This window comes from Lissotriton vulgaris, chromosome 2_1, assembly GCF_964263255.1.
Source record: "Lissotriton vulgaris chromosome 2_1, aLisVul1.2, whole genome shotgun sequence".
NCBI lineage: Eukaryota > Metazoa > Chordata > Amphibia > Caudata > Salamandridae > Lissotriton > Lissotriton vulgaris.
The window spans coordinates 819,694,597-819,714,340 of NC_141687.1; the positions used below are offsets into that span (position 1 = coordinate 819,694,597).

The 19,744-nt window shown below is 42.7% G+C and overlaps 1 protein-coding gene across 1 annotated transcript in view; it reads right to left on the reverse strand.

The window, feature by feature from the left end:
• Nucleotides 1–3,479: 3,479 nt before the first annotated feature.
• Nucleotides 3,480–19,744, reverse strand: part of UBE2E3 (ubiquitin conjugating enzyme E2 E3) — a 221,953-nt gene continuing 205,688 nt past the window's right edge. The window contains exon 6 of the mRNA XM_086956222.1: nt 3,480–4,107. Within this exon, the coding sequence (XP_086812348.1) occupies nt 4,010–4,107 (98 nt within the window). The 3' untranslated portion in view covers nt 3,480–4,009. The remainder of the gene's footprint in view (nt 4,108–19,744) is intronic.

Sequence of the window (19,744 nt, forward strand, 5' to 3'; positions counted from 1 at the left end):
TTTTACTTCTTTTTTGAAGAATGCCGTGGAAGAGATAAGTCTGGTTTCTGGAGGGAGGGCATTCCAGATCCTGGGTGCCATCCCTGAGAAGGAGCGTTCATAAGTTTTCTTCTTGTGAAATCTTTGTGGTTTCAAAAGATTTTCTGTGATTCTTGTGGCTCTTGAACCACCCGAAATTGTCAATTTCTGAGCGAGGTAACTGGGCGAGTTGTGGTGTATACCCTTGTGTGCCATGCACACGATTTCAGGTGTATTCTAGCTTCGTATGGCAGCCAATTCAGGGATTTTAAGTCAGGAGAGATGTGTGAGCGTTTTTTTGATCCAGTGATAAGTCTCGCTGCAGCATTAATAGAGGCTCCTAGGGGTCGGTTGTCGATATGGGGAGGCCAAAGAGGGCGACACTTCCATAATCTGCCCGAGGGATAACTAGGGCTTGGACTGCGGTGCTGAAGTCATTGGCTGGGAGGAAGGGTTTCAGCTTCCTCAAAGTATTGATTTGGAAATTAGCTCCCTTTGTTGCATTCCTGATATGATGTTGCATATTGAGACTGCAGTCGAGGGTTAAGCCTAAAGATTTCGCTGAATCCACGATGATAGGTTGGATGTTGAGGCCAGTGAGATGTTTAAGCCAAGCCTGAGTGAAGGGGACTTTGCAGGAGGTGCTATTAGGAGGAAATCCGTTTTCAGAGCGTTAAGTTTGAGATGATTCACGGCCAGCCAAGTCTGTGTGTTCCTAAGCGTTGTGCTGAGCAGTTTGACGTCTTCAGGGGTTTGTATTTTAAGGTAGAGTTGGGTGTCATCTGCGTACATGTGAAATTGCACATTAGATGCTTGAAGCAGTGCGGTGAGTGGTTCCATGACTAGATTGAACAATGTTGGGGATAGGGAGGATCCTTGTAGGACACCTAGTGTTACTGGAACGGGTGTGGACATAGTGTTGTTAATCTTGAATTTCTGAGTCCGGTTATGAAGAAAGGAGGTAAACCACTTGAGTACTGTCCCCGATAGACCCATTCTGATATTCAGCAGATCGAGTAAGTTCTCGTATTTGACCGTGTCAAAGGCTGATGAGAGGGCGAGTAGGATGAGGAGGCAGGTATCGTTCTGATCAAGAATTTGAAGCGCGTCATCAATTATGTGTGTCATGGCTGATTCTGTGCTGTGGCCTGCTCGGAAGCCTGATTGGTGTGAGTTGAGGAGGTCAAAGTGCTTGATGTGTTTTGTCAGTTGGAGAAGTACACATTTTTCTAAATATTTGGCCAGGGTAGGGATATTGGAGATAGGGCGATAGTTGTTTAGGTCGGTAGGATCTGCTGTGGGTTTCTTTAGTATGGGTGATACTTGTCCCACTTTGAGGGAGTCCGGGATGCATCCTTGTTGAAGTGAGCTGTTAATAATTTTGGTCCAAAGCAGGAGAAGCAATGGGATGAAGTCCTTTACAGCGTTTGCAGGTAGAGGGTCAGTGAGGTGATTGGAGGGTTTCAGAGTACTGAGATACTTGCCTATAGTTTCTTCTGTGTAAGTATCAAAGGACGACCATGAAGCCTTGTTTTTTAGTTCAATGGGTGTTTTGCTGAGGGGGCTGGAGCATAGGCTTAGATCAGTGAGGAGATCATTCCTGATGTTATCTGTCTTTAGGTTAAAGAAAGTAGAGAATTCTTCACAGGACGGTAGAGTGCTAGTTGTGTTATGTAGTCGTTGAGGTTCTTCCTTGGGTTGAGTTTTGAATAACTCGAACAGTTTTTTTGGCCGGTTTTTTACTTGGTCAAGCTGGTGGCTAAACAAATCTGCTTTCGAGCGCTTGATTTTTCTAAAGTAAGCGTTTCTCTTTTTCTTTAGTGTTTTAAGGTGCATAGCCGAAGGGGCTGATCTCCAATTCCGTTCAGCCAGTCTCATAGCTCGTCTATGTTCGTTAAGCAGGCCGCCGTACCATGGTTTTGAGTTTTTAGAGGAGACCCACTTTAACTGAAGGGGGGCAACCTCGTTGATTATCGAGGTCATCGACTTGAGGTAGAGGTCGGTGAGAGGCTGAACGTCGGAGGCGCCGGTAGGGGATAGGAGAAGATTGTAACTGGGAGAAGGTAATGAGTTGGGATTGAGTTTCTTCAGGTCTCTTTTCCAGACCTTAGGTTTGGTGGATTGAACCGGGTTGAGTTTCACATTTTCATTGATGAAGAATGTGATAATGTGGTGGTCAGACCAGTCACAGGGTTGGATTGACTCGAGTTGGGTGGAGTCGCCTTTGGAGTTGATTAGATCCAGGATAGAGCCTTTGTCGTGAGTAGGGCTGTTGCAGATTTGGGTGAGGTCTAGAGCACGGAGGACGTTTTTGAGACTATTGACCACAGAGTTGTTGTGATCGTTCCAATGAAGGTTGAAATCACCAAGGAATATTTGTGTGTTTTGTCGACCAGAGTTTGTTGTGATAATGTCCATGAGGTGTTCAGTGAAGGTGAGGTTGTCCCCTGGTGGGTGGTAAATAATATGCAGAGAGCATACTAGATTGCCCTCGCTGTTGACGTCGAGGCAGTTGTGTTCACAGGAGGAGAATATAGGGGAAATGACTCGAATTACTGAACCAGAAACCATTTGAGGCCAGGTAACTACAAATCACACTAAAGAAAACCTGAAACCACAGAACTGTTGAAAATGCCTTAACACGAAACAGGGAAATAACCGATCTAAAAGTCTTGTATCTCTGCAAATCCATATAAATAATTATTTTTTAAAAGAAATATTGGGGAATATATGCGTGAATGGAAGGCAGAGTAAGTTACTGATGGAAAAAACAAAAAACCACACCAGCCTATAACCCTGTCTTGTCGTGGGTGGTCGTACTGGGGATGGTTTGAGTACTCAAAGCAGTAACCTAAACGTTCACATTTTCAATGGAGGCCAGTAGTCCTGCAATGGAAGACATCAAAACGGTTAAAGCCGTATACAATCTGCTTTGGTTAACAATGCCTATGACGTTAACATGCTTTATTTAGAACACAATGTTTCCCATAATATTTAAGAATCTCAATCACAAACGCTCTTACATATTGCAGTAATAAAGTGCACATATCTTATCTGCTCAATCTTCTTGTTGCCTGGTACAGGCCTCCTTTTCAGACAGCACAATATCTTTATGAGTTTATATCTTCTACTATACCCCCCTCCTTTATTCCCACCATTGCTCTCGCCAACTTATTTTAATACTTTCTAAAATTACATTCTGGGGTAAAAATTAAAATGCAAATTTCATGCTCCTGTGTGAAATACATTTGGTTCGTTTCTCTACCTTGAAAGTGTACAAGTAGTTTATACCACATTAAACTACACATTGACGTGTTACACCTCATTGTTGACATCCAAAGCGCATGCAAATAATTTGATGTTTTTCAGTTGCACTCCCTGCCCTTCAACTTGCATAAACCCTCCCAACCCATCGTTAAAGGCCTTTAAACTGAAAGAAAAAAATCAATTTGAATGAGAGATAAAATACCACACGTTAGCGAACATGTTTATTGTGTTTGGGATGATATATTGGGGGCTCTTTGAGCTACAAAGGGAAATTAAATCCTTTCAATACAAACTGACAGATAAAACAGTTTTTGCAACAGCATGTATCACATAATTGAAACAAGATCTGGGTTTAATACAAATGACAATTCCTAATCATCTACATCTACATTTTATAACTTCATACAGATAATGAATTAGGCTAAAATGCACCATAATATTTGGTTGACTTCAGGAACAGTATCCTTAACATCACAAAATACATTTTGATATCCCAAAGAAGCAAGACTTGCAAGTAGGCATTTTAACGTAACTATTCTACATCTACAAAATTCTACTCTCGATAGCATTTACCTTTTTATGGGCAGTATCCCAGTCTTCACAGGTTAAAAGCAGAGTAGAATCAGTATAACATGTACACAGAAGTCCGTTTTATAGGCTATAAAGATCTGTTGCACACTGTAAAGGTGCCTTCTGCCCCTTCACACTGCACGAGGCGTCCGATTTATGTAGCATATCTTTTGGTCCACTGTCTTGCTATCCTGTCATGTTCTGCTCTGTTTGTCAAATACTGAGTCGCTATGCTTCCAACAAGAGGATCAGCTAAAAAAATGAAAACAGAAAATCAGGAAATATTTCATAAACAAATATGTTACAGCGCTTCGAGTAGCAAATATGCAGCATTACAGCAGGAATGGCAATTAATGTCAATGACAGAACAAATAATTTAAATATGAAAAGGAACCTTTATGGGGACTAAGATAATTACATTTCTATTTTATACCAATTAAATGGACCATGGCACCATCGTGTAGTGGGTAGAAAACCTCCATAGACTTCAGCGAAAAGAACGTTGTGTAAAGATACCATTCTGCCCACGTGAGTCCCTCCCCGTCACTACCCTACTCTGCCTGCTCTCATTTTTATGATGCAAACTAGACACTACAAGGTTCTGCAGGGGTACAATCTGCTTCCTTGACCGACCCGCTTTTTACGGATCCAAACAAGAGCACCTCACTCATTAACACGTTTTATAGGGAGCTTCACCAGTCTGATAACTGAATAGGAGCTAATGTCAAGAGATGCAGAGAATTAGAACAAGCAATGGCAAAACTGATAGCTTGAGTTTTAATGTACCAACAAATGTAAACATAGGCATTCACAAATGCTATTTGCAAGCACTGAAAGCACGGATGTTGTTTCCTACATTAAAGTCAGTCCTACTAGCTTTGCTAATGCAGGGAAAAGGCAAAAATATTGCATTCTGTGTAGAATGCATATAGGAGAAAAGGAATTGAATGGGACGAACAACTTAGTTGAGTTTATTTTTCAGATTTAGAATAATCCCGAGTGCATTCTAATGGAAGCACTACCTGGAAAGCAGAATGAGGTATCTCCAGCTGATTCAATGAGAACACTACTCTGGGAGGGCCAACAAAAGTCCACTCTATGCATATTTTAAAGAATTGCTAAATATGAACAATTCAGAGAGCTGCGCAGTCTAGCCAGGCCTTAAATTGGAAGTTCACCTTACTCTGATATGCTGTTATTTAGAACAATTTAGAAGTCCTACACTAATATTTGGTTATTTCATCACTCACATACATACTATATTGGTGGTAATTTAGAATATGTGGGAAGCAGTAAAAATGACGTGAAATGCGTAGAAAGTGGTATTCAGCACGTTTAATGCCATTTTTGCTTTGGGAGAAAAGTACGGCATTCCGCTCCTATAAGTAACGGAGGACAAAACTTTTGACATTTTGAAAATGACTCCATTAGTGGGGTGGTGCTCATTTCTCCCAAATGGCAATGCAGCACAGTTCCACTGTCCATAAAAAATGCTTCCAATGATGCCATAAACAAAGTTTTTCCAACAAAAAGTTAAGTGTTTCTGTATTGCTGGATATGCTAAGGACCTTATAAAAACTTCCCTGATATCACTCAGTAACTCCTCCCCAGAGTTCCCGATATGAGGGAAACTGCAGAATGGTAGATGGTGACAGAAATAACTGGGATCACAAGAGAGACCAGGAGGGTTGCCTTAGAAAATGTATTGTATTGTAATTGCATTTGTATAGCGCTATCTCTTACAAGGCGTCGAGGTGCTTTTTTCTGAGAGTAGCACGCTACTCCGGACCCATAGAGGATTAGTGTTGAATTAGTATAGTGTAACATGCGAGTACATTTTAAGTGGTGGATAGGTTAGTCAGGGTTTTGGATTCGGAAGGATAGAAGAGGAAAAAAGGTTTGTATTTAAATAGCGCTTGTTACCACTGATAGAGTGTTGAGGCACGCTACTCCGGGAACCCATAAAGGATTAGAGGTGAATTAGTATGGTAAAATATGAAAGTAATTTGAGTGGTGGATATTATTTAGTTATTTGGAGTCAGAAGGATAGCGGAGGGATAAAAGGGAAAGAACGGTTTGCATTCATATAGCATCTGTTACCCCTGATGGGTGTTGAAGCGCTTTTCTGGCGAGTAGCACCCATAAAGAATTAGTGTTGAAAATTAGTATAGTGAATTAATGATATCTTGCAAGGAAAGGCGGAGTTGCCGGACTCTTGGAACGAGGCAACTATTGTTCTAATTGCAAAAACTGGGAAACCACCAAGTGATCCGAATTCGTATAGGCCTATTTCGCTGTTAAATTGCGATTATAAAGTATTTGCAAAGATAATGGCGGATAGACTTAGTCTGGTTATTCCTAAACTAGTGCAGGAAGATCAGAAAGGCTTCATTAAAGGTAGGTTCCTTAAGGAACTCACTTTTTCTCTAATAGGTACAATAGATTTGGCCTCTACATATAAACTTCCATTAGCAGCAATAGCGCTTGACGCCGCTAAGGCGTTTGACCGAGTAAATTGGATATGTTTAAAAGCACTTTTGACCCATTTAGACCTGGGTTCATTTTTTACTAATACACTTCTATCACTGTACAATTCTCCCACCTCTAGAGTATTGATTAATGGGATCCTAACTAATTCAATTAAAGTAATGCGGGGCACCAGGCAGGGTTGTCCCTTATCCCCCTTATTGTTCGATCTTTATATAGAGCCCTTAGCCTGTAAGATTAGGGGTTCTGAGAAGATCCTCCCTTTCTCGGTAGAAGCTTGGTCCAAGAAAATAGGTCTATACGCTGACGATATTATAATTTATACTTCTAATCTTCAGCAGACATTGGAAAATATATCAGTAATAACTAAAGAATTTAGAGCTGTCTCAGGGTACAACATAAACGAGGATAAAACGTAAATTATGAGTTGGAATTTGGATCCGGGCCCTATAAAATGCAAATCAAAAATTAGGTATCTGGGGGTCAGGATTACTCAGAACCTGGATGACCTAGCAAAAATCAATTTTGTAAGAATTAAGAGAGAAATAGGAGGAATGCTTCGAGGATGGAGTCATTTGTGTCTTAATCTGTATGGCCGTACAAATCTGATAAAAATGATGGTTCTTCCAAAACTAACTTTTCTATTTGAGACAATCCCTCTTGCATTTAAAGGAGAATGGTTGAAGAAGCTTCAGAGCGAAGTCAATGCATTTATATGGGCCTCAAAAGATTCTCGTCTCTCATGGACTAAGATAAGGAGAAAATTGCATAAAGGGGGGCTGTCAGCCCCGGATTTTCAGTTATATTGTTGGGCTTTTCAGTTAAAAAATCTTAGAATTCTTGTAAATACTCCACCGACCTCGGGTATTGGTGTATTGTTGGCAGTAATGCTAAAAAGCTGCCAATATAAGGAATCTGGTTTTCTTTGTAAATTTGCAAATCCAAAGTATTTTTAAAAAGTGCGTCTTAAGTTACTGCGGGAAGCAGCGGAACTTTGGTACTGGATTAGGAGGATACTAAAAATCCCCTATTATGGGTATTATACTTCCATTTGGGACAGCCCAGGATCTCCTGCATGGACTAAAGATGCATTGGCTATTCCTCTAAGAACAGCAGAGGTAGAAATATGGGGACATCTTTTTCCGGATGGAAAGCTGGTTGGGTGGAGTCAGGGAGTGGCCATCTGGGGGCAGGCTATATCGAAATTTAAATATCTGCAAATCCATAGTTGGGCTGGTAAAGCTGAAACTATCGTGGGACTTCAGAATGAATTGGAAGAGAAGATCCACTCAAGCCAAGTGTATAAAAAGGAAGTAGGACTTTGGTACTGGTCAATGTTGGAGACGACGGATGGTCAATCAATCAATCAATCAATCAGTGACACTTATAAAGCGCGCTACATACCCGTGGGGTCTCAAGGCGCTGGGGGGGGGGGGGGGAGCCGCTACTGCTCGAACAGCCAGGTCTTCAGCTTCTTCCTGAAGGAGAGGTGGTCTTGGGTCAGGCGCAGGTCGGTCGGGAGGGAGTTCCAGGTCTTGGCGGCCAGGTGGGAGAAGCACCTTCCTCCTGTAGTCGCTCTTCGGATGCGGGGGACGGCGGCGAGGGCGTGGTTGGCTGATCGGAGGTGGCGTTTGGGAGCGTAGAAGTTGACTCGGCTGTTGAGGTAGCTCGGGCCTTGGTCGTGTAGGGCTTTGTGTGCGTGGGTGAGGAGGCGGAAGGTGATTCTTTTGTTGACGGGGAGCCAGTGAAGGTCTCGCAGATGTCCGGAGATGTGGCTGGTTCGTGGGATGTCGAGGATGAGTCTGGCTGAGGCGTTCTGGATCCGCTGGAGTCTCTTCTGGAGCTTGGCGGTGGTCCCGGCGTAGAGGGCGTTGCCGTAGTCCAGTCGGCTGGTGACGAGGGCCTGGGTGACGGTCTTCCTGGTCTCGGTGGGGATCCACCAGAAGATCTTCCGTAGCATGCGTAGGATGTTGAAGCATGCCGAGGAGACGTTGTTGACTTGCCTGGTCATGGAGAGGGAGGAGTCCAGGATGAAGCCCAGGTTGCGTGCATGGTCTGTCGGTTTGGGTGCGGTGCCCAGGGCGGGAGGCCACCAGGAGTCGTCCCAGGCGGAGGGAGAGGAGCCCAGGATGAGGACCTCCGTCTTGTCCGAGTTCAGTTTCAGGCGGCTGGTCGTCATCCACTCGGCTACCTCTTTCATCCCTTCGTGCAGGTTGGCTCTGGCGGCGGCGGGGTCGTTGGTCAGGGAGAGGATCAGCTGGGTGTCGTCGGCGTAGGAGATTATGCTGAGGTTGTGTTTGCGTACGATGGCCGCGAGGGGGCTCATGTAGACGTTGAAGAGGGTGGGGCTCAGAGATGATCCTTGGGGGACGCCGCAGATGACTTCGGTGGCCTCTGACTTGTACGGTGGTAGGCGGACTCTCTGTGTTCTCCCGTCGAGGAAGGAGGTGATCCACTCCAGCGCCTTGTCCTGGATTCCGACGTTGCTGAGGCGCCGTACTAGGGTGCGGTGGCAGACCGTGTCGAATGCCGCGGAGAGGTCTAGGAGGATGAGGGCCGCTGTTTCTCCATTGTCCATCAGGGCTCGGATGTCGTCGGTGGCGGCGATGAGGGCGGTCTCGGTGCTGTGGTTGGCTCGGAAGCCGGACTGTGAGGGGTCGAGGGATCCGTTCGTCTCGAGGAAAGCGGCCATCTGCTTGTTGACGGTCTTCTCGATGACTTTGGCTGGAAACGGGAGGAGCGAGATGGGGCGGTAATTCTTGAGGTCGGTGGGGTCCGCTGTTGGTTTCTTGAGTAGGGCGCTGAGTTCGGCGTGTTTCCAGCTCTCGGGGAAGATGGTGGTGTCGAGGGATGTGTTGATGATGTCTCGCAGGTGGGGTGCGATGACAGCGTCAGCTTTGTTGAAGACGTGGTGAGGGCAGGGGTCGGTCGGTGATCCGGAGTGGATGGAGTTCATCGTGCCAGATACTCTGTGGAGGGATTGCTTGCCGGACATCACATCTGACACTCAATGGCAAGTAACTATGGCTATGTTGTATAAAGTTGTCAAACCCGCAAATTTAAGGCGAAATCATCTTTTTACACTCCACAGAGCGTATTGGTCTCCATATAGACTTTCAAAGTTCAAGCCTGGAGGGCTGGTGGAAAGCCCAAAGTGTAGAAGTCCCAATGAGAAAGATATACACATGTTTGTGGAGTGTCCAAATATTAAAGAGTTTTGGGAGGAAGTAAGTAGCTGTTTATCCCAAGCTATCGACCAGACTATCAAGGTAAGCCCTGAACTTATTATAACTGGAAGGTTGAATTTGCAGATAAAAAGCATAGATGATAAAGCTAAACTTGTATTTTATGGGATACTTTTGGCCCGTAGAGAGATATGTAAACTTTGGGTGTCCCCTTTATCTCCTGGGATTTTAGACTGGTTGCGAGCTATGAGATTCACAGCTAAAATGGATACTTTGGGTCCGACAAAAGTCAAATGCAAATTTTGGACATTATTTTTGGCACACTTTGGGTGATGAGTGTTTCTCTTAGAGTAAAGGGATAGGTGGATCTGTAAGTAATTTCAGTCCAATGATTAAGGTCTTGGCCTATCTCGCCGGTGGCGTTTTTTCAACGTGACGGTGGAGTTCACCCATGTACCAACCTCCTACAAAGGGTGGCATATATAGAGAGGCGGTCATGGGCTGACACTACTAGTGTGGTTGTTAATGGTCCAGGTATATGAGATAAAAAACCCATAGGCGGTATCGTTTGGTTGGAAATGGGTGGCGTAAAGGCTAATGAGGACAAAAAAAAAAAAAAGAAAGAAAATTAGTATAGTGAAATATGACGTAATTTGAGTAGTGGATATATCATTCAGTTATTTGGATAGAGAAGGGTAGGTGGCGGGATAGGAAAGGGAAAAAGGTTTGTATTTATATAGCGTTTGTAACCCTGATGGGGTGTTGAAACGCTTTATTGGCGAGTAGCACGCTACTCTGAAACCCATAAAGGATTAGTGGCGAGTTAGTATAGTGGAATATGGAATTTGAGAAGTGAACATGTTAGTCTGTTATTTTGATTGAAAAGGATAGTGGGGGGATAGAAGAGTGAAGGATTTAAAAAAAGAAAAATTAGGTCATAGCAGTAGGAGGAGGCTTTTGGATGAGTAAAAAGGGTTTTTGGAGGGGAAGTGTCAGACAGAAGAGTTTAGAGAGGTTTGTTTTGGGGGACCGGTATAGTAAATGAGGTGTCAGATGATGCAAGGAGGGATAGAGTAGGAGAGTCTGGATAGTGCATTGGAAAGAGTAGTAGAAAGTAGTTTGAGAGGAGTCAGAAAGTTGGGCTAGAAGATATAATGAAAGAAGTATAGGCTGAGAAATAGGGTAGTGCATTGGAAATGCCAAATTAGAAGAAAGTGATAAATATATAGATCCATAAGTACATTGAAAGTATATAGATGCATAAAGGAGGTAAGTATAGGTAGATTAAAGATATTGATAGAGGTACAGGATGAGAAATAGGGTAGTGCATTGGATATGTTTTTTCAAGAGAAAAGTAACACACAGATCCAAGTACATGGAGGTACATAGACGCACAATGGAAGCAATTACAAGTAGAACAAAGCTGATTATTTTTTTTAGCAACATAATTATTCTGCAAGTTTATACAAAGCAATATACAAAGATAGGTACATATCTATAGTAAAAATAAATTGTGGGTGGGTATTACTGAATGGGAAATGGCCAGCATTTCTGGCCCTGGTCCCGACCAGTCTTGAACAGGCTCAAACAGGCAACTGCCTTTGTCCTCTATGCCCTTAACTTGCTTAAACAGGTAACTGCCCTTATCCTCCCCGCTCTTAACAGGCTTAAACATGCAATTGCCCTTGTCCTCTCTACCCTTAACAGGCTTAAACAGGCAACTGCCCTTGTCCTCGACGCCCTTAGTCTCGACGCCCGGGCTGAGACGCCCTGAGCCTTTGCCTTTTATGGCCCTATTAATCAGGTGACCCCTTCAGCCAATGGGAATCCTAGCCCTAACACTATCCAATCACAACACTACCCCTAAAATCTGGAACCAGTAGGAGACCAGTACCTTGCAGCCAAACTTAGCCCTAGTCCAACCACTCAGTTTAAGAAAACCCTGATCTCTACGGCCAATAGAGGCCCTAGCCCTACCAGTAGTGCCAGTCGAAGTCCAAGAGGGCTCAACTTTGCTTGGAGCTGGGGAAACCAATCAACAGTCCTAGGTCTGCTGGCCTGGGGGTGGAACTGAGGAACTGCTCTATTCAGAAATCTCCTAGGAGTCAGACAGGCTTAATCCACACTTTGGACTTCTGCAGGTAAGGGCCGAACAAATTTGTCCTCTAACAATACTGTTTGAATAAAACTTTACTATCTCTCCTGGCCAAAAACCGAAGGGCACAGCCCCTATTAAATACAGTTTGAACAGCACACAGCAGATTACTGCTGTCTCAGAGCACCCTCTGATGTAGAATATCCCTGTTGCTGGGGGGAGGGGGGACTGGTTTCACCGACTTGTTAACCCAAAATGGTGGCTGGGGGTGCACTGCTTAAAATACAGGTCTTAGCACAGAGCAAAGAGCAAAGGAGGCATTTGGAGGGAACAACTGGTAGTCATGGGGAATGAGAGGGAACAACTACAGAGTATGGACTGCAAATCCCACAATTCAACAGGTTAAATGGAAGCAGTCACTGGTAGAAAAAACCTCAAATTTAAACACAAAACAGGTTATAAATTATGCAATCCCAGGCAGGTTAAAACTACAATTTCAAACTGTAACAGCTAAAGACAGTAACATTTAAAAAAAGAAAATATGATGCAATCACAAGTAGGGAAAATCGTCTTTTTTAGGGAAGAGACAGCACTAATCTGCCTCCTTACCACTTCCTGGACTCTGCTCACTGCAATCTAGGGCACAGATAGGCTGCAGCTCACAAGATGGAATTACTGGAGGAATCTGAAATTTGAGTCCCAATTCTTCCCAGTATTTAACCCTTAAAACCACTGCTTTAAGCAGGCTGAGCTCCTCAGTGAGCGGTAAGGGGAAGTAAGGAGTTTATATGGCTAGGGGATGGGAAACGTTAAGGTGTAGGAATGGACTTAAGGATTCAAGGAAGCGTAGCGCTAAGGGGAGTTATGGCTTCCGGGGATAGTTGAAGCCTTAAGGTATAGTTGGAAGTTTGTAGGGGTTAGCGAGGGGTATCGTTAAGGAATTTGTTAGGATTAAAGGATGGGTAGCGTTTAGTGATACTAAGGGAGGGGGAGGCAGTAGAGGTTTTTAGGTCAAGCCTAGACGCAAGCAATGCGAAGCATTGCTTAGTCTGCTCGACAACTATTGTCACCCGTTTCTGGGAATGTGGACACGAGATGGGCACGAGCACAGATTTCACCTCGTGGGCGCGTGCGGCGCCGTGCCCATCTCCTGCCTCAGATTCCCGTGCGCAAACACACAAACAGCCACACTCACGCATGCGCACATACACAGCCACACGCATACACAGGCACACACACACTGCATACACACACGCACCCCCCCTTTAACAGACACGCGCACACAGACAGACACACGCACAGACACACTCGAACACACACAGACACACGCGCTTACACCCCCCCTTCCCCCTCCACTCACCGGGCTCTTTCCGAGTGTCCCTCGGCAGCCAGCGTTCAGTGTGCATGGTTCCAGGACGTTCTCCCGGCAGTTCCTTCTGTTTCTTTGCAGGCCCCGCCCACGTCCCAACGAAGGCTGCCTGACTTCCGCTAGCACTCTGTGGCATCACGCTGAACTTGGCTTTCGGTCACGAAGCAGACAATGCCGGACATAGGTGAGTGACGACAATGGTTCCCTACAGAGGTGTTTGGGTGCTGCTTGTTTTGTTTTTGTTTGACTTCTATTTAATATTCTTATGTGTTTAGCAGAAAATATTGATACTCATAGGCTAAGTTAGCTACGTGAATTATATGAAGATTCCCATAGAGATGCTTTGTGGATACTCATTTGTTCCTGTTTGAATTATTTGGTTTTCATAGATGATTGAACAGGAGTAGACTGGAGAACAAACGAGATTACATAAATGCTGGAAATGTAGAAGTTTCGAAGATGCTCGCTTGAACTCGATTTGGGCTATCCATGCGTGTATATTTTTTTGGGGGTTGGGGAGGCGGACATAGGCGTAGTTAAGTAACAAATTTAAATCTTTCACTTTGCTATTTTCATATGAAAACCGTGACTTTAGCAATTCTAACACGAACTGAATGGCTGTACATAACGTATACACTTTGCAGAAACTCTGCGCTTATTGTTTGCAGTGCCATGGTGCCTAGAAAACGCTGCAAAGGGGTAACTTGCACGTATATTCTGCCACCATTGTGCATAGAAGAGCTGTGTAAAAGATAAACTTGCAGACCAGTGATTACTTGTCTGCAAGTTCAATATTGGCACAACTTTTCCTCCTTTGCCACGCTGGACTGGAGTTCAAATTATCTCACCATGTGTACAAATCTTTGCTCTGGCAAAGTTATTTCAGGAAAAGTAGCACATTTCACGAAGGGTGAACATCTTAAACTACGTAAAAAGTTACTCCGTAGAAAAACGTTGCACATTTGCCTTTCTCCCTTAAGATTTAACAGATAATTGCATAGCACCTTTTTGTGTTTCGCAGTCCTATAAATATAGAAACGTGCTGTAAATGTCTTGCAGTTTAGTGAACCAGCGTGCACAAGCGTCTGATTTTTCCGAGCCTAAGTCACACACGCTTGCAGCATTGGAGCCAGACGAACATATCCTTGTTGCAGTTCACAAAATCAATTACTGTGCAAGTCGACCACAGAAGAAGTCATGAGTTTTTCAACCGATTTATCAGGTGGTACCAATATCACCCAGTAAAGACTTTTTGGGGCTTCACCAGCAGATTTTGGAGTTTACTACCCCAATATCAGCATGTTGTGGTAAATGCCGGACATTTTTCCACTGATACATGTCGACAAGTATGGCCTGTTGATATTTAGCACAAACCCCATAATTACAATCGGTGAGGTAACAGGCGTTGCCGCATATACCGCAGTTAACACGTTCATAACGAGGGCCTACGGTAAACAGTTTCTGTGCAAGCAAGTTTAACCAAGAACAGTTGTCCCGTCTGTTGATTTTGATGATACCAAATTGAACTTTTGTTACATGTTCTCGGTGTCACAATTTGCCAATTCTGATTTGTCCCAACAGAGTCCAACCTTCAAATGAGAATGCAGTGATATTGTTTTAATGACCTTATCAGCAGGGTTGGAAAGCTGTAAAATACCCAATTTGGCTTGGTTCAGTATTCCACAGGTGCTTAAGGACTTTCTAAGCACTGCCACCCCCTCAGTGAGTTGCATTGGTGCTGCTCAGCATTCCGTTGCAGGATACACCAGAATAGCACTCTGCTGAGCTGTCACAAATGGAAATAGCTGTACTTGAGTTTATAGAGACAGTTTAGGAAGATATCAGGTACTGATTAGGTCTTGTCTAACGATATATATGTATATCTCCATCTTCTATATTTAACACGTTTGGCTGCATTTATTGCACAAAATGCCATGATTTGGAATCCCATATCTTACATGAAGCTGTGAAATATTTCACAGTTCCTTGTAAAACATGGGTTTAATCAACTTAATGACAACCCTCACCATCAAATCACTCTGTAGTGTTTTTTTCCGTCCCAGCCACTATTATTATGCAGCAGGGTTATCTAATAATTCGGCAAAAAGGCAAAATATCTAACACGCTTTGTGACCATATTTTCATCCACTTAAGCAAGAAACCGCATTTTCGGTGAAATCTGCAAATTATGGAGCCCGTCATAAATCTATAATTATGTAGTAAAGGCTGTAGCCACAGTATCACATAACTCTACTTGCCATCTCCATTGTTTGAGCAACAATTTTATTCATGAAAAGTAAATCAAAACATTTTAATTCCATTTATTGCCCTCAGTTAGCTGTATTTTGAAGAAACACTCTTTTTCAAGCCAAATACCACAAAATAAACCTGTAAAATGAAAAATACATAATCGGGAATATATGCACTCAACATCATCACTCAGCGCTACCCCAGCATCACTCCGCACCACCACATCATCACTCAGCACCACCACAGCACCACTCAGCACCACCACAGCACCACTCAGCACCACCACAGCACCACTCAGCACCACCACAGCACCACCACAGCATCACTCAGCACCACCACAGCATCACTCAGCACCACCACAGCATCACTCAGCACCACCACAGCATCACTCAGCACCACCACAGCATCACTCAGCATCACCACAGCATCACTCAGCATCACCACAGCATCACTCAGCACCACCACAGCATCACTCAGCACCACCACAGCACCACTCCAGCATCACTCAGCACCACCACAGCATCACTCAGCACCACCACAGCATCACTCAGCACCACCACAGCATCACTCAGCACCACCACAGCATCACTCAGCGCAACCCCAGGTTATAGGTGTCACATTTGCGAAAGTTATAACTATTGGCATTGTAAATGACAGAGCTATTAATTCAGCTATTTTCAAAACCAACACATAAATAAAAAAATTGTCATTTACAAGACCAATAGCTCAAACTTTCCTAATGCGAGACCTATTGCATTGCAAATGCTTGTTTTATGGGTCAGGGATGTATAGTGTTAAGGGTTAGTAAGGGTCTTTAAGGTTCAAGGAACTGTAGCAAAGGGTACAGCTTTCAGAGATGAGAAGCATTACGGCATAGTGATAGGATTGTAGGGTTCAACTAAGGGTAGCATGAAGGGATTTGTAGGGTTCAGTGAAGGGTATCAATAAGTAGTAGTAAAGTGTTTTTTTAGAATTCTTGAAAGGTTAGCATTAAGGTGTGGTAAACAATTTTTAGGGTTCGGGAATGAGTATCATTAAGGGGTTTTCAAGGATCAGGGAAAGGTAGTTTTAAGGAGTAGCATGGGTGTGTATGCTGCTATGGAAAGCTATTGTTAAGGGGAAGTAAGATGTTTCTAGAGTACTGGAAAGAGTAGTTTAAAAAAAACCAGTGTATTCAATAAGTAAATTATTTTAATGTAATATATAAAAAAATCAAGTTTGAAGTAAACTAGATAGCATTAGTAACGTAATATTTATCAATACCTTAATAAATGAAAAATCAATATTTAAATTACCTTTTTGGAGCCGATGAGCACTGAAAAAAGTCTCTTGCCGATAAATCTTATAACTAGGAGTTCGAAAGAAAAAACCTCTTTCTCTCAAGGAATGCCACATTAAGTTATCCCTAAAGAAGATTATGAGAAATGGGAGGTGGCTGGGACTGCATTACAGCAGTCCATTCTTACGGACTGTCCTTCTCCCGTGTGTGCTGTTGCCAGAGAAGAACAAATATCACAGTTATCTTTTATCTAGCATTAAAAGAGCATTGCAGGGGCGTTTCTTTTTACTTCAAGTTAAAACTCTCTGGTAGCACAACAGCTAAGCTTGATAAAGAGCTCTGCCTCGCGCTACTTGATAAACAAATAACTAGAACTCTTGGAGGGTAAGCACTTTTTCTGTGGAAGCACGCAACTTCTGCCCAATCAAACCATGTATTCCTGTCCACCGACTTGTTGGAGGAGCTAAACCCCCTTTCTGTAGTACTCCTGAAAGCTCTTTAGTTTGATACCACGAGGTCAAGTGACGCTGTTCTGTCAAACCAGACCTACTAAAAAATACAGACTTTAAATAAGGCTGAAGAACTATGACAGACTGCACAAATAAATAAATAAATAAATAACACATACGTTTTGATACCTTTAAGTCTACATCAATTGTTTTAACACTGCACTAATTGTTCCCATAGAATTTTATTTTATTTCAATTGAAACACAGTGACTTGTTATATACCCTGTTGTTTGTAGTACTGAGTTTGCCAATATGAATATAGGTCTGTCTGTCCACATTCATATTGGTGTGCATGTCGAGTGTGTCATGAACAATATTAAGCTGTTTATAGTTTCTCTAGTCCCAAATAACTCAAGATGTTCAAATAGGAAAACATTACTTACCTGCAGAAACAATCTTTCGAGTAGATACTCTATCTACCTGCAGATGTCTCATCTGCAGAACAATCCCAAGAGTCATACTGACACCAGAAACTGCAAACTTCTCATGTCGCTGGTAGAACCTGGCTTCAAAACGACGCCAAAGGGTTGTCAGGTGACATCACCAAAGCCATCCGGCCGTAACCACATTATAATCCCGCCCCCCCCCTCTGTGAAAAATTGACCAGAGATTTTCATTTTTGATTTGTGTTTTTGGATCATTAGAGAAGTATTTTAGCTCTGGTAGACATTGCTGATCCAGACCGAATTTTTCTGGACAACATTTTGTAAAATGGTGGATCCGTTGCTGTGAGGATGTAATATTTCAGGAACCATGAGACCTATATACTTCGTTTTGGTGCTAAAACATAGGTTTTGGGGGTCAGGATGTCAGAGAGAGAAAATAACTTCTCAGAGCAACCCTTCCGCTATTTTCTAAAATGGCGGCTATAATAGAGGAAGATGACATATATGGAAATGAAACAAACAATGGTTCATAATCTTTTTATGTATACACCAAACAATGTTTATGGTCTGAAATATGAAAACATTCATGTTTATCACTCCTGCTTTAGACACACTTTCATAGTTCACTTTAGTTCGGCAATCACATGAGGTAAATTTGCAAAATGTTGAACATTTGAGAAGAGCATCTCGACAAGCACATCCTTTTGTAGCACAGGTTTTGCAAGTGCATGTACATGTAATTTCTGTGGGTAGAGGCTTTAGAATTTATTTTTAGGTTTTAGCCCCCCATTAATATATTCCCAAAAAAATTCACACTAATCTTTCACTACATTTTCATGCTCTAAATCATTTACACATCTGATCAAGTAGAACGCTTTTTTAGTGTGTCTAAGCATAGAATATGATGTAGGTGGAAGGTCACTTCGCAGGATTGACCTCTTGAATTCACTGCACTAAAGATCATCAACTGTGTGACAGTCAGAATTCGATATTTTTCTACATCTTTAAAGTCACATTCTCCTTCTGTCCAAGTTTTGTTCCAATGTTGCTCATAGTATCTTCACCCCTAAGAATATGTACCTTAATAAGAACACTGGGCATCTCTGGGCCACGTTTCTTGTACAGAATATAAAGTGGGATAAAGTGTCTTTCTCGCCTGCTCCATAACGTATGTATAACTTTGACAATCCTTGACTTATTAACATTGCAACAAAATCTAAGTAGCACAATAATAACATATGTGCCATTTGACAGTAGCATGATTTGTTTGGAACCATTTCAAACAGCCCCCTCAACACTTGGTACAACACGAAGTTCAGCTTCCTCCAATTTGATGTTAAGTTCTTGAATAATTTGGCCTGTACCTTTCAAATATATCTCAGCAGGTACCAACTCCTCATTGACAATCATTCCACTTGCAATAATTGGAAATTTTGTTCACTGAAACATCAGAACTGTTTTGGCGAGTTGACATCTCCAAGTTTATCTTGTTCGATGTTGATGACCAGAATTTATCAAGTTGCACAAGTATAGGTGTCGAATTTTTGTTGCAGGCAAGGTCAATCGTTCAAGTTGTTGTCTGATTCTCTCACACTCTTTGACAGATAATTCCAGATAACTGTCAAAGACAATGTGCAGTTCTTGCAAGATGTATAGTGACTTTGATATCTGTAGAACAGCCTGAACGACCTCTCCGAAGATTTGCATGGATGAAATCTTGACCATTCGCAATTGTGACCTAGTCCACAACAACAGCAGTTTTCAGTGAGGACACCTTTTCGAATTTAAATTCTTCAAGTAAAGGTTTTTTTTGAGCTCTTGTATGAGTTTGTGCTTCACTGGTTTGGTTGCAGCATCTCCATCAAATAATGCATTTGTTGGAAGAAGATTATGCGACAGATTGCTAAATCCATTTCTCAATGTGCTTTGAAGATTAAGCTAAGAAGTGGAAGACAATCCCATGAACCAACAGGCTTATGTTGTGCAAATGTAGTGTCTTTTCCAAATCATGTTTTATGAATTACATCACGGCAAAACAAATACTCCGCTACACATGATTACCCCACACAATCTATGACAAGTGCAAAAGTAGAGAGCTAATCACTTCAATGAATAGGACTGGTGTATCAACAAGTAATAATGACATGGTACAGAGCAGGAAATTTGGTAGCAGCACATGCTGTAAAATCTTGTGAATCAGACAGCTCACCACTACCAAGTCACTTTACCAAGAAAGGATTTACAATTGCTGCTCTTAATAATTTTGATTTTGAAGACAGCTCTTCTTTGTCTGGAACATCCAGCACATATTATACTGCCATGGTGCTTT